Genomic DNA, 12,528 nt, shown 5'->3' on the forward strand with positions numbered 1-12,528 from the left:
TTGTTTAAATAAATGTAGCTTTATTGCCCCAAGTTGTCCTATTGTTTAAATAAATGTAGTTTTGTTGCCCCAAGTTGTCCTATTGTTTAAATAAATGTAGTTTTGTTGCCCCAAGTTGTCTTATTGTTTAAATAAATGTAGCTTTATTGCCCCAAGTTGTCCTATTGTTGAAATAAATGTAGTTTTGTTGCCCCAAGTTGTCCTATTGTTTAAATAAATGTAGTTTTGTTGCCCCAAGTTGTGCTATTGTTTAAATAAATGTAGCTTTGTTGCCCCAAGTTGTCTTATTGTTTAAATAAATGTAGTTTTGTTGCCCCAAGTTGTCTTATTGTTTAAATAAATGTAGTTTTGTTGCCCCAAGTTGTGCTATTGTTTAAATAAATGTAGTTTTATTGCCCCAAGTTGTCTTATTGTTTAAATAAATGTAGTTTTGTTGCCTCAAGTTGTGCTATTGTTTAAATAAATGTAGTTTTGTTGCCCCAAGTTGTCCTATTGTTTAAATAAATGTAGCTTTATTGCCCCAAGTTGTCCTATTGTTTAAATAAATGTAGTTTTGTTGCCCCAAGTTGTGCTATTGTTTAAATAAATGTAGCTTTATTGCCCCAAGTTGTCCTATTGTTTAAATAAATGTAGTTTTGTTGCCCCAAGTTGTCCTATTGTTTAAATAAATGTAGTTTTGTTGCCCCAAGTTGTCTTATTGTTTAAATAAATGTAGCTTTATTGCCCCAAGTTGTCTTATTGTTGAAATAAATGTAGTTTTGTTGCCCCAAGTTGTCCTATTGTTTAAATAAATGTAGTTTTGTTGCCCCAAGTTGTGCTATTGTTTAAATAAATGTAGCTTTGTTGCCCCAAGTTGTCTTATTGCTAAAATAAATGTAGTTTTGTTGCCCCAAGTTGTCTTATTGTTTAAATAAATGTAGTTTTGTTGCCCCAAGTTTTCTTATTGTTTAAATAAATGTAGTTTTGTTGCCCCAAGTTGTGCTATTGTTTAAATAAATGTAGTTTTATTGCCCCAAGTTGTCTTATTGTTTAAATAAATGTAGTTTTGTTGCCTCAAGTTGTGCTATTGTTTAAATAAATGTAGTTTTGTTGCCCCAAGTTGTCCTATTGTTTAAATAAATGTAGCTTTATTGCCCCAAGTTGTCCTATTGTTTAAATAAATGTAGTTTTGTTGCCCCAAGTTGTGCTATTGTTTAAATAAATGTAGCTTTATTGCCCCAAGTTGTCCTATTGTTTAAATAAATGTAGTTTTGTTGCCCCAAGTTGTCCTATTGTTTAAATAAATGTAGTTTTGTTGCCCCAAGTTGTCTTATTGTTTAAATAAATGTAGCTTTATTGCCCCAAGTTGTCCTATTGTTGAAATAAATGTAGTTTTGTTGCCCCAAGTTGTCCTATTGTTTAAATAAATGTAGTTTTGTTGCCCCAAGTTGTGCTATTGTTTAAATAAATGTAGCTTTGTTGCCCCAAGTTGTCTTATTGTTGAAATAAATGTAGTTTTGTTGCCCCAAGTTGTCTTATTGTTTAAATAAATGTAGTTTTGTTGCCCCAAGTTGTCTTATTGTTTAAATAAATGTAGTTTTGTTGCCCCAAGTTGTGCTATTGTTTAAATAAATGTAGTTTTATTGCCCCAAGTTGTCTTATTGTTTACATAAATGTAGCTTTATTGCCCCAAGTTGTCCTATTGTTGAAATAAATGTAGTTTTGTTGCCCCAAGTTGTCCTATTGTTTAAATAAATGTAGTTTTGTTGCCCCAAGTTGTGCTATTGTTTAAATAAATGTAGCTTTGTTGCCCCAAGTTGTCTTATTGTTGAAATAAATGTAGTTTTGTTGCCCCAAGTTGTCTTATTGTTTAAATAAATGTAGTTTTGTTGCCCCAAGTTGTCTTATTGTTTAAATAAATGTAGTTTTGTTGCCCCAAGTTGTGCTATTGTTTAAATAAATGTAGTTTTATTGCCCCAAGTTGTCTTATTGTTTAAATAAATGTAGTTTTGTTGCCTCAAGTTGTGCTATTGTTTAAATAAATGTAGTTTTGTTGTCCCAAGTTGTCCTATTGTTTAAATAAATGTAGCTTTATTGCCCCAAGTTGTCCTATTGCTTAAATAAATGTAGTTTTGTTGCCACAAGTTGTCCTATTGTTTAAATAAATATAGCTTTATTGCCCCAAGTTGTCCTATTGTTGAAATAAATGTAGTTTTGTTGCCCCAAGTTGTGCTATTGTTTAAATAAATGTAGTTTTGTTGCCCCAAGTTGTCCTATTGTTGAAATAAATGTAGTTTTGTTGCCCCAAGTTGTGCTATTGTTTAAATAAATGTAGCTTTGTTGCCCCAAGTTGTCCTATTGTTGAAATAAATGTAGTTTTGTTGCCCCAAGTTGTGCTATTGTTAAAATAAATGAAGTTTTGTTGCCCAGAAAAAGACCTCCCTCTTTGCCTCTCTCTTTAGGTCGAACTGTACTCTCTGTACAAAATCTTGGAGATATTCTTCCTCAACCCTGACCCTCGCCTCATCAGTTCGCCTTTCCTCTTGTGGGCAGTTCTGGTCACTTGCTCAGGTCAGTCTCATGCAGGGACAAGGGGGGAGGAGAATGGTTGTATTTATAATAATATAAAAAACTAATTTGCATATACCATCGTACTTTCCAAATATCTGGTTAAGACTAAACTTACTTTTTCATTGATATATTGTCTCTTCGTACTGGATATCTCAACAGGTGGATTACGGGCTGTTGTGTATACTTCCACTGCACTATTTTTTATTGTCCTTGTTGGCGGAGGATTTATCTCGTACTACTGTAAGTCATGAGGCTCTACTGTAGTAGTACATTTTAGCCATTCACATGATTAATTATCAACTTTTCCCAATTTCTATCTTACCAACAATTAAAAGAAGAGCCAGTGAAGTTGTACAAGATGTAAACTACAGGCAGTAGCGGCCCTAGGGGGTGCAAATGGGCCTTACCGGTATCTATATGATACAAACTATCAAAGCTCTTAACATGAGTTTTTTATTTTCAAATACCGTTCAGTTTCGGTCGATTCTACGAGGCTATCACCGTTATACAGTTCAGCTTGGCATCAATAAAAGCAAGTTGCCGTAGCGGCCAATTAACGTCGTTCATTTCGTAAATAAAAGGACATCCAATCGGATTTGAAGAGGAAAACGTACCGAGACCGCCCGCAAAATTACAATTTCCGGGGTATTTAATTTCTTACACGTACACTATTTATGGTTACGAACAGTATCACAAGACACCCCCCTAACACTTTAAATCTCCGAAATAACAATGTCCCTTACTCTTGATAATCTTTGGCATGCTGTTTCTGACGTCACAACCTGTGACGGGACTACGAGCTGTTGGTCTTCACAGGTTGCCACGTCGCAGGTCAGTTTTGAGGCTTACTGTAACATTTGGTCTCGATTGAACCAGTTAATTAGCTATACCGTTATTTCGGCCAATCAGCATCTAGAAAGCTTAGTGTTCTTTTTTTTTCCCAATAGGCTACTTTGCATATCGGGTGGCCGCACGAAAGCCCGTGTTTGAAAAAAAACCCAGCAACAACAAACAAACAAAAAACGCGGGAGTATTTTTTTCATTATTATTTTAAAAACCTGTGGTATAGTCCTTCCGCGAAAGTCGGATCTGCGAACTTCAAGTTACAACTGTAGCTCCTATCGTACACCTTTGTTCTTAAAGAACATCGATTTGGCTTTTGCATTCGGACCGCGCATCGGGAGAGAGGATACATAATATTATTATTAGTGCAAAGCGACAAGGCTGGAAAGTTCGGTGACTGAATCCGTCTATAACCGTCTAAGCAACTATTTGGTTCTTGCAAGTGTTCTGGTTCTCCTCAGTAATTATACATATATTTATATTAAACATAAATGAACAGCAGCACCGGGGACCAAGTTTTCAAGAGAGAAAGTAGTGAATTAAATGATTACTTTAGCCGGTGTTGTAAAATGTTTTACATGTTTCGGATGTTCCTTCAGAGTTGAAGATAGTTTACTTCCTAGTCCAAACCTCCCGCAGGACCACGGGGGATGGGAGCGGGCAGGATATGAACCCTCAACCATCGATAAATCTGAACGACAGTCCAGCGCGCAAACCGCACGACCAGGGTCGTTTCCAGGGTCACTGGATCAAGCCTTGGTCGGCGCAGTCCCTTATTTTCGTAGCATTTTAATTCACTACTTTCTCTCTTAAAAACTTGATCCCTGGTGCTGCTGTTCATTTATGTCTAATATATGTATGTATCACATTTGTTTCAACACCTAGCTTCAACTATATTTTTTTCCTCAGTAATTAATAGTTACTTTCCAACTCAGCGTGCTAAGCAGAAATTATTACTATCTAGTTTGTTGATTTTTAATGCGAAATGTTTCTGAATCATTATATACGTTTATAAACCTAAAAAGGCGAAATCTTTATTGCAGAACAATTACAATACAGTATGTAATTAGTGAAAGGCCAATAGTACAGTACCTATGTAAGGTACTATGTTTTGTAGGAAAATAAGGCCTACAGCGCCAAGAAAACGCTATATTTCTTTATTACTTTTCATTTAAAAAAATAATTTATCAAAAGTTGTATTTATGTTACAACACTCTAAATGACCTTTGACTAGTTCATGTAAAAATAGCTATAGCACTGCAACAGGTTCAAACTGGATCGAAAAGTGTATTCCAATTCAAATCCGATTAGATGTCGTTTATATACGAAATAAACGATGTTAATTGGTCGCTTCCGGCTAACTGTTTTTTATTGATGCCAAGGTGTAATGCACAAATTGTAAGACAAATTTCCATACGGATAATAAAGATTATTATTATTATTATGTTAGAAATGAACGAGTAGTCATTCTCTGGCGCTGCCAGGGTCGAGTTTCGCTAAAGAGAAACAAAATTCATCGTAGTCCCTTTAACAGTTTCCACTGAGGAATTTTCTGGTGATATTATTATTATTATTATTATTATTAAACAATGATAGCCTCGTAGAATAAACCGACACTGAAGGGTATTTAAAACCAAAAAAAAATGTCATGTTAAGAGGTTGTCCCACTTGCCACCCCCAAGGGCCGCTACTGCTGACAGGCCAGACCATTCTTTGATGTCTTCCCATCGCTTCACTTGTCTCCCCTTATTCTTCCTATTTCATTATGATTGACCTAATTCACTTCGCCTCGGGCCTCCAATGACCCAAGGCTGGCCCTGATTATTGATATGAATTTATCGATTTGATTTTTTGTTTCAACTGCAAATGTATTGACATGAAATTTTTCTACTGGTGTTTTTTCAAAAGGCGTGACCGCCTTTGAAAGTTTTGATCTTTTGAAAGACAAGTTTTTTCAATCTTGGCCGAATACCACAAAAATCACTTTCGGACAGAGCTCTTCAAACAAGTAAGATTCGTTTTCTAACTGATAGCATTACAACAATAAGAGAATTAGTAATCAGTGAAGTCCTGGGACTATTTAGGGAAAAGGCATCATGGAAGTTCATAGGCGTTTAATTTTAATTGGAACTATTTTTTCACAGAAACGTTTAGATTGTTGGTTTAGTTCTAGACCAGGAACTCTCCGCTTAGAGAAGTTTCATATTCTCTTTCAGGAGTGAGTGTTATTATTCATTCCGAATCTTCTGCTAGAATGCAAGGGGATTTGGGGGAGGGGAGGCAAACGAGATTGTCTGACTCATGACTTTAGTGACCACAATCCGAATGCAGGTCCTGACAAAAAGGCCTGGTGGGAGGAGCGACGTCCTGACAAAAAGGCTTGGTGGGAGGAGCGACGTCCTGACAAAAGGCCTGGTGGGAGGAGCGACGTCCTGACAAAAAAGGCTTGGTGGAAGGAGCGACGTCCTGACAAAAAGGCCTGGTGGGAGGAGCGACGTCCTGACAAAAAGGCTTGGTGGGAGGAGCGACGTCCTGACAAAAAGGCTTGGTGGGAGGAGCGACGTCCTGACAAAAAAGATCTGGTGGGAGGAGCAAAGTCCTGACAAAAAGGCCTGGTGGGAGGAGCGACGTCCTGACAAAAAGGCCTGGTGGGAGGAGCGACGTCCTGACAAAATGGCCTGGTGGGAGGAGCGACGTCCTGACAAAAAGGCCTGGTAGGAGGAGCAACCCCCTGACAAAAAAAGGCCTGGTGGGAGGAGCAACGCCCTGACAAAAAAGGCCTGGTCGGAGGAGCAACCCCCTGACAAAAAAGGCCTGGTGGGAGGAGCAACGCCATGACAAAAAAGGCCTGGTGGGAGGAGCGACGTCCTGACAAAAAGGCCTGTAAGGAAGGGATGAAGATGGTATATTTATTTTTCAAGAAAAACAAAAACACCTTTTCATTGTAGTTATAAATCAATGTTGAAATAGTAAGTGAAATAAAATTATAACCAATTGTTTGAAAATTAAAATATTTTAAATAAGTTAAGCAAAAGATAGTGTTTAATTTGCCAAGTAGGACTTTCTAAAATGTATACCGTTTTCACCAGAGGGGACACGACAAATCATAAACATTCCAGAATGTTTCCTTTGACGCAATGCAACTCAACTTTAAACGTTCGAATTTCTTGTGGTTGTGGGTATCGTTTGGTGGGTGTTAGCTAAATATTAATTAGTGTTCTCTAATTTGGTCTAAAGATGGTAGAAAACCAAATGAATATCCTGTGCCAAATTAATATATGGACATTATTAAACCATTGTGTCCAATGTTATAAGATGTTTGAAGTACTTGGGGATTGTGTTACGTATGGATGAATAATATAATATTTTTTTAGGATAGGGGGGACGAAATTGTATTAGTTTATGTGGGCGCCATTGGCAAAAGATTGAGAAACACTGATCTAGATGAACAAATGTGTTTATTTATGTTTCTCGTACCACTACACTGTGTCTAGTTACACTGTACCACTTTTGTCCTACATTGTGTCTAGTTACACTGTACCACTTTTGTCCTACACTGTGTCTAGTTACACTGGACCACTTTTGTCCTACATTGTGTCTAGTTACACTGTACTACTTTTGTCCTACATTGTGTCTAGTTACACTGGACCACTTTTGTCCTACATTGTGTCTAGTTACACTGTACCACTTTTGTCCTACACTGTGTCTAGTTACACTGTACCACTTTTGTCCTACATTGTGTCTAGTTACACTGTACCACTTTTGTCCTACATTGTGTCTAGTTACACTGTACCAATTTTGTCCTACATTGTGTCTAGTTACACTGTACCACTTTTGTCCTACATTGTGTCTAGTTACACTGTACCACTTTTGTCCTACACTGTGTCTAGTTACACTGGACCACTTTTGTCCTACATTGTGTCTAGTTACACTGTACCTCTTTTGTCCTACACTGTGTCTAGTTACACTGTACCACTTTTGTCCTACATTGTGTCTAGTTACACTGTACCACTTTTGTCCTACATTGTGTCTAGTTACACTGTACCAATTTTGTCCTACATTGTGTCTAGTTACACTGTACCACTTTTGTCCTACATTGTGTCTAGTTACACTGTACCACTGTTTGTCCTACACTGTGTCTAGTTACACTGGACCACTTTTGTCCTACATTGTGTCTAGTTACACTGTACCTCTTTTGTCCTACGATGTGTCTAGTTACACTGTACCACTTTTGTCCTACATTGTGTCTAGTTACACTGTACCACTTTTGTCCTACATTGTGTCTAGTTACACTGTACCACTTTTGTCCTACATTGTGTCTAGTTACACTGTACCACTTTTGTCCTACACTGTGTCTAGTTACACTGTACCACTTTTGTCCACATTGTGTCTAGTTACACTGTACCACTTTTGTCCTACATTGTGTCTAGTTACACTGTACCACTTTTGTCCTACATTGTGTCTAGTTACACTGTACCACTTTTGTCCTACATTGTGTCTAGTTACACTGTACCACTGTTTGTCCTACACTGTGTCTAGTTACACTGGACCACTTTTGTCCTACATTGTGTCTAGTTACACTGTACCTCTTTTGTCCTACCATGTGTCTAGTTACACTGTACCACTTTTGTTCTACACCGTGTCTAGTTACACTGTACCACTTTTGTCCTACATTGTGTCTAGTTACACTGTACCACTTTTGTCCTACATTGTGTCTAGTTACACTGTACTACTTTTGTCCTACGATTTGTCTAGTTACACAGTACCACTTTTGTCCTACACTGTGTCTAGTTACACTGTACCACTTTTGTCCTACATTGTGTCTAGTTACACTGTACCACTTTTGTCCTACATTGTGTCTAGTTACACTGTACCACTTTTGTCCTACATTGTGTCTAGTTACACTGTACCACGTTTGTCCTACATTGTGTCTAGTTACACTGTACCACTTTTGTCCTACACTGTGTCTAGTTACACTGTACCTCTTTTGTCCACATTGTGTCTAGTTACACTGTACCACGTTTGTCCTACACTGTGTCTAGTTACACTGTACCACTTTTGTCCTACATTGTGTCTAGTTACACTGTACCACGTTTGTCCTACATTGTGTCTAGTTACACTGTACCACTTTTGTCCTACCTTGTGTCTAGTTACACTGTACCACTTTTGTCCTACCTTGTGTCTAGTTACACTGTACCACGTTTGTCCTACATTGTGTCTAGTTACACTGTACCACTTTTGTCCTACCTTGTGTCTAGTTACACCTTCTGTGGAATCCCTCAACCTTCATCTTGGAATATCATAAGAGAGTACAACAGCAATGATGTACCCTGGCCTGGAATGGTCTTCGGAATAACGATTAGCGCCATCTGGTATTTTTGCTGCGATCAGGTAGGCGGACAGCTCTCCCATTTGTTATAAGTAGATTTTCCATTTGTTATAGGTTCCATTTGTTATAGGTTCCATTTGTTATAGGTTCCATTTGTGACATTCAGATGTATTTACTTGGCAATGCTGTTTAAATGCTTTAACTCTTTTTCTCCGTAATTATTTTCCACGTTCCGATTTAATTGTTCATTTTGCTCATTCACTCCCCTGTTAGGGTTAAACTTTATTAACGTTTTTTGTATGCTCTTTTGATAAAACACAAATGAAAATTTGTGTCTATATATTTCAGGAGATTTGTATGAGTTTTCAAAAGATTTTAATAGTTTCCGGATATTTCCAGGATTTTTTCTTATATTTTGCAATTTCAGGAGAGTTCCAGGAGCTCCTGGTAAATCGACAGGAGGCTGCGGGAAATATATTATAAGTTATAAAATGGTTTAATTTAATAATTTATACACCTAGAATTAGCGCGGGCCCACTGCGGTCGCATAGGTTGCAGTGGCCTTAGGCCTGCCCTGCAAAATAGCGGCGTAATCTTCGCCGCCGGTCAATTATTGCCCTATATTTAGCTTCCTATGCTTGTGTTTATGAATTTATAGTATGCTGATGGAAAACTGGTTTACAAGAAAACGAATATTATTTCATATATGTTGCTACAGATGATAGTGCAAAGCGCCCTTGGAGCTTCTAGCATCGTCCACGCTAAGAGTGCCTGCATTATTGCTGGCTATGTTAAGATGTTGACTATTCTTTTCCTGGTTATGCCGGGAATCGTGGCCAGGATATTTTACACAGGTGATTTAATATCCGTATCCTTAAGACATTGTTAATTGGTCTAGATGTAAGTACATAAAAATATTTTATAAAAATAAGGAGATGTCGATCTGTTTGGTGGCTGTTTTAAATTTTATGGAATTTCGCTCGTGTGTTAACGGTTACCAAAGACATGCACGCCTAAAGGAGGACATAAAGGAGGACGAACGTTTAAAGAAAAGGAGGACAGAAAAAGATAAAGTTTGTTTTAAAAACTAGTAAATTAACTCTTTCTCTCTTTCATTATTTACCACATTCTGGTGGAATCAATGCTGGTATCGTCAGTTAGGAGGGATAGAGTTAAGGCTGTTAATAATGGAAATGTGTTCGATTCCTGAAATTGATGAGTGAAGTGTTTCACGTGACTACTGAAACCCATTTTCGACCTACATATTTTTTCCACATCTAATGCAGACAAAACCGTTGTTCGTCGGGGGTCTATTTAAGTTTTCTTTAAATGCTGTAAAACTACTGTATCAATAAAGCAAAAGTCGGACGTTTTTACGATTTAGGTCGATGCCTGCCGAACGGCAGGAAACGACCCCAAAAAAAAAAAAGAAGACTTGTCTGGTAACCCTAGTTAAGCTTTAAATTTAATGAAAAAATAATCAATTCTCCACGCTAATTTAGAGTGCTCTCTTCTTGTGTAACCGAACCATTTTAATGTGGCGCCTCCGCCTCAGTAACTTCAACAGCCCTCTAGCTGCCACATTGTCCAAATGATACGCCAGAGGCTTTGGCGGAAATAAAAACGGCCTCCAGTGTTGATGCTTTATTATGTTGCAGACGAAGTCGCCTGTGCTGACCCGGGAGTGTGCCAAAATGTTTGTCAATCGAAGTACGGGTGTACAACTTTGGCTTTCCCTCTTCTCTTTCTGCAGATAGTGCCTCAAAACTATAGGTAAGATAACCCCCACACAGATCTACAGGTAAGATAATCCCACACAGATCTACAGGTAAGATAACCCCACACAGATCTACAGGTAAGATAACCCCCACAGATCTACAGGTGAGATAACCCCACACAGATCTACAGGTAAGATAACCCCACACAGATCTGCAGGTAAGATAACCCCACACAGATCTACAGGTAAGATAACCCCACACAGATCTACAGGTAAGATAACCCCCACAGATCTACAGGTAAGATAACCCCCACAGATCTACAGGTAAGATAACCCCCACAGATCTACAGGTAAGATAACCCCACACAGATCTACAGGTAAGATAACCCCACACAGATCTACAGGTGAGATAACCCCACACAGATCTACAGGTAAGATAACCCCCACAGATCTACAGGTGAGATAACCCCACACAGATCTACAGGTAAGATAACCCCCACAGATCTACAGGTAAGATAACCCCCACACAGATCTACAGGTAAGATAACCCCACAGAGATCTACAGGTAAGATAACCCCACACAGATCTACAGGTAAGATAACCCCCACAGATCTACAGGTAAGATAACCCCCACACAGATCTACAGGTAAGATAACCCCCACAGATCTACAGGTGAGATAACCCCACACAGATCTACAGGTAAGATAACCCCCACAGATCTACAGGTAAGATAACCCCCACACAGATCTACAGGTAAGATAACCCCACACAGATCTACAGGTAAGATAACCCCACACAGATCTACAGGTAAGATAACCCCCACAGATCTACAGGTAAGATAACCCCACACAGATCTACAGGTAAGATAACCCCCACACAGATCTACAGGTAAGATAACCCCCACAGATCTACAGGTGAGATAACCCCACACAGATCTACAGGTAAGATAACCCCCACAGATCTACAGGTAAGATAACCCCCACACAGATCTACAGGTAAGATAACCCCCACAGATCTACAGGTAAGATAACCCCCACAGATCTACAGGTAAGATAATCCATCCGATCTACAAGTAACATGATCCCTCAACTCTACAGGCAAGAGAAACCTTAAAATTTACAGATAAAATAATTCCTCAAATTTACGAGTATGATTAATCTTCCCCGACGAACAGGTAAGATAATCCTTCAAATTTACGGGTATGATTATCCTTCCAATTAACAGGAAAGATAATCTTTCAAATTTACAGGTACGGTTATCCTCCAAATTTACAGGCAAGAGAAACCTTGTTGATGTCTAAGGGCTGAGTCGAAGGCTCTTCGAGCCCTAAGTTTGAAAAAAAAACCTGCTTGGACGCCTAACAGTAAAAAAAAAAACCTGTGTGAACACACAGTTCTGTTTGGGAGAGACCCTAGACACTGCCTATGTGAAGCATTGCTGTTGACCAACGCGTGGGCTAGACACGGCCGAAGGCCGAGAATACACCGGGATCTTCTGCCATTTTCCTTAAGTGTACCAAGCTAACTGTGTGGGACCCGCCATTTGTGTAACGGTCCCTTTGAGGAACAGCGCATGGATGTGTGACAGGTTTGTGGGGACTTTTTTACAACACCGCCCGTGCAATGGGTGGACTCTCGTCTACCCGTGGGCATCCCCACCGGAGTCTTGTGTTGCTACCCATTTAGCCTAACCACTTCCTCTAATGGTCGTTTCCACGCGAGCGCCACGATGAGGTAGGGCAACGTGCTCGCGGCAAGAGAAACCTAACTATTTACGGGTACGATCAATCTTCCAATTTACAAGTTAGATAATCCTTCAAATTTAAAGGTACGATTATCCTCCAATTTTACATGCAAGAGAAATTTAAATATTTACGGGTACCAAAACCTCTCAAATCTGAATAGCAGTCTATAGACATTTAAAAATTAATATCATGTTTCTTGTTTTCTTTTATTCTATATGCATATTTTGTATAAATATTCTATTAAACGTAGAGCCCCCTTTAAGTGCGAGGCCCTGTGCGTATTTACGACAGTCTTGGACTGTCGTAAATCCGGCACTGGAGTCTAACAACAAGAGTTTCCGTCTC

General features: G+C 38.8%; 1 protein-coding gene across 1 annotated transcript in view; it reads left to right on the forward strand.

Moving 5' to 3' along the window:
* LOC106051109 (sodium/glucose cotransporter 1-like) overlaps positions 1-12,528 on the forward strand; it is a 43,489-nt gene that overhangs the window by 17,667 nt on the left and 13,294 nt on the right. Inside the window, exons 7-12 of the mRNA XM_056007256.1 lie at positions 2,442-2,550; positions 2,710-2,790; positions 5,302-5,401; positions 8,652-8,784; positions 9,441-9,576; positions 10,381-10,495. Of these exons, the coding sequence (XP_055863231.1) occupies positions 2,442-2,550; positions 2,710-2,790; positions 5,302-5,401; positions 8,652-8,784; positions 9,441-9,576; positions 10,381-10,495 (674 nt within the window). The remainder of the gene's footprint in view (positions 1-2,441; positions 2,551-2,709; positions 2,791-5,301; positions 5,402-8,651; positions 8,785-9,440; positions 9,577-10,380; positions 10,496-12,528) is intronic.

This window comes from Biomphalaria glabrata, chromosome 12 (genome assembly GCF_947242115.1).
Source record: "Biomphalaria glabrata chromosome 12, xgBioGlab47.1, whole genome shotgun sequence".
NCBI classification, from domain to species: domain Eukaryota; kingdom Metazoa; phylum Mollusca; class Gastropoda; family Planorbidae; genus Biomphalaria; species Biomphalaria glabrata.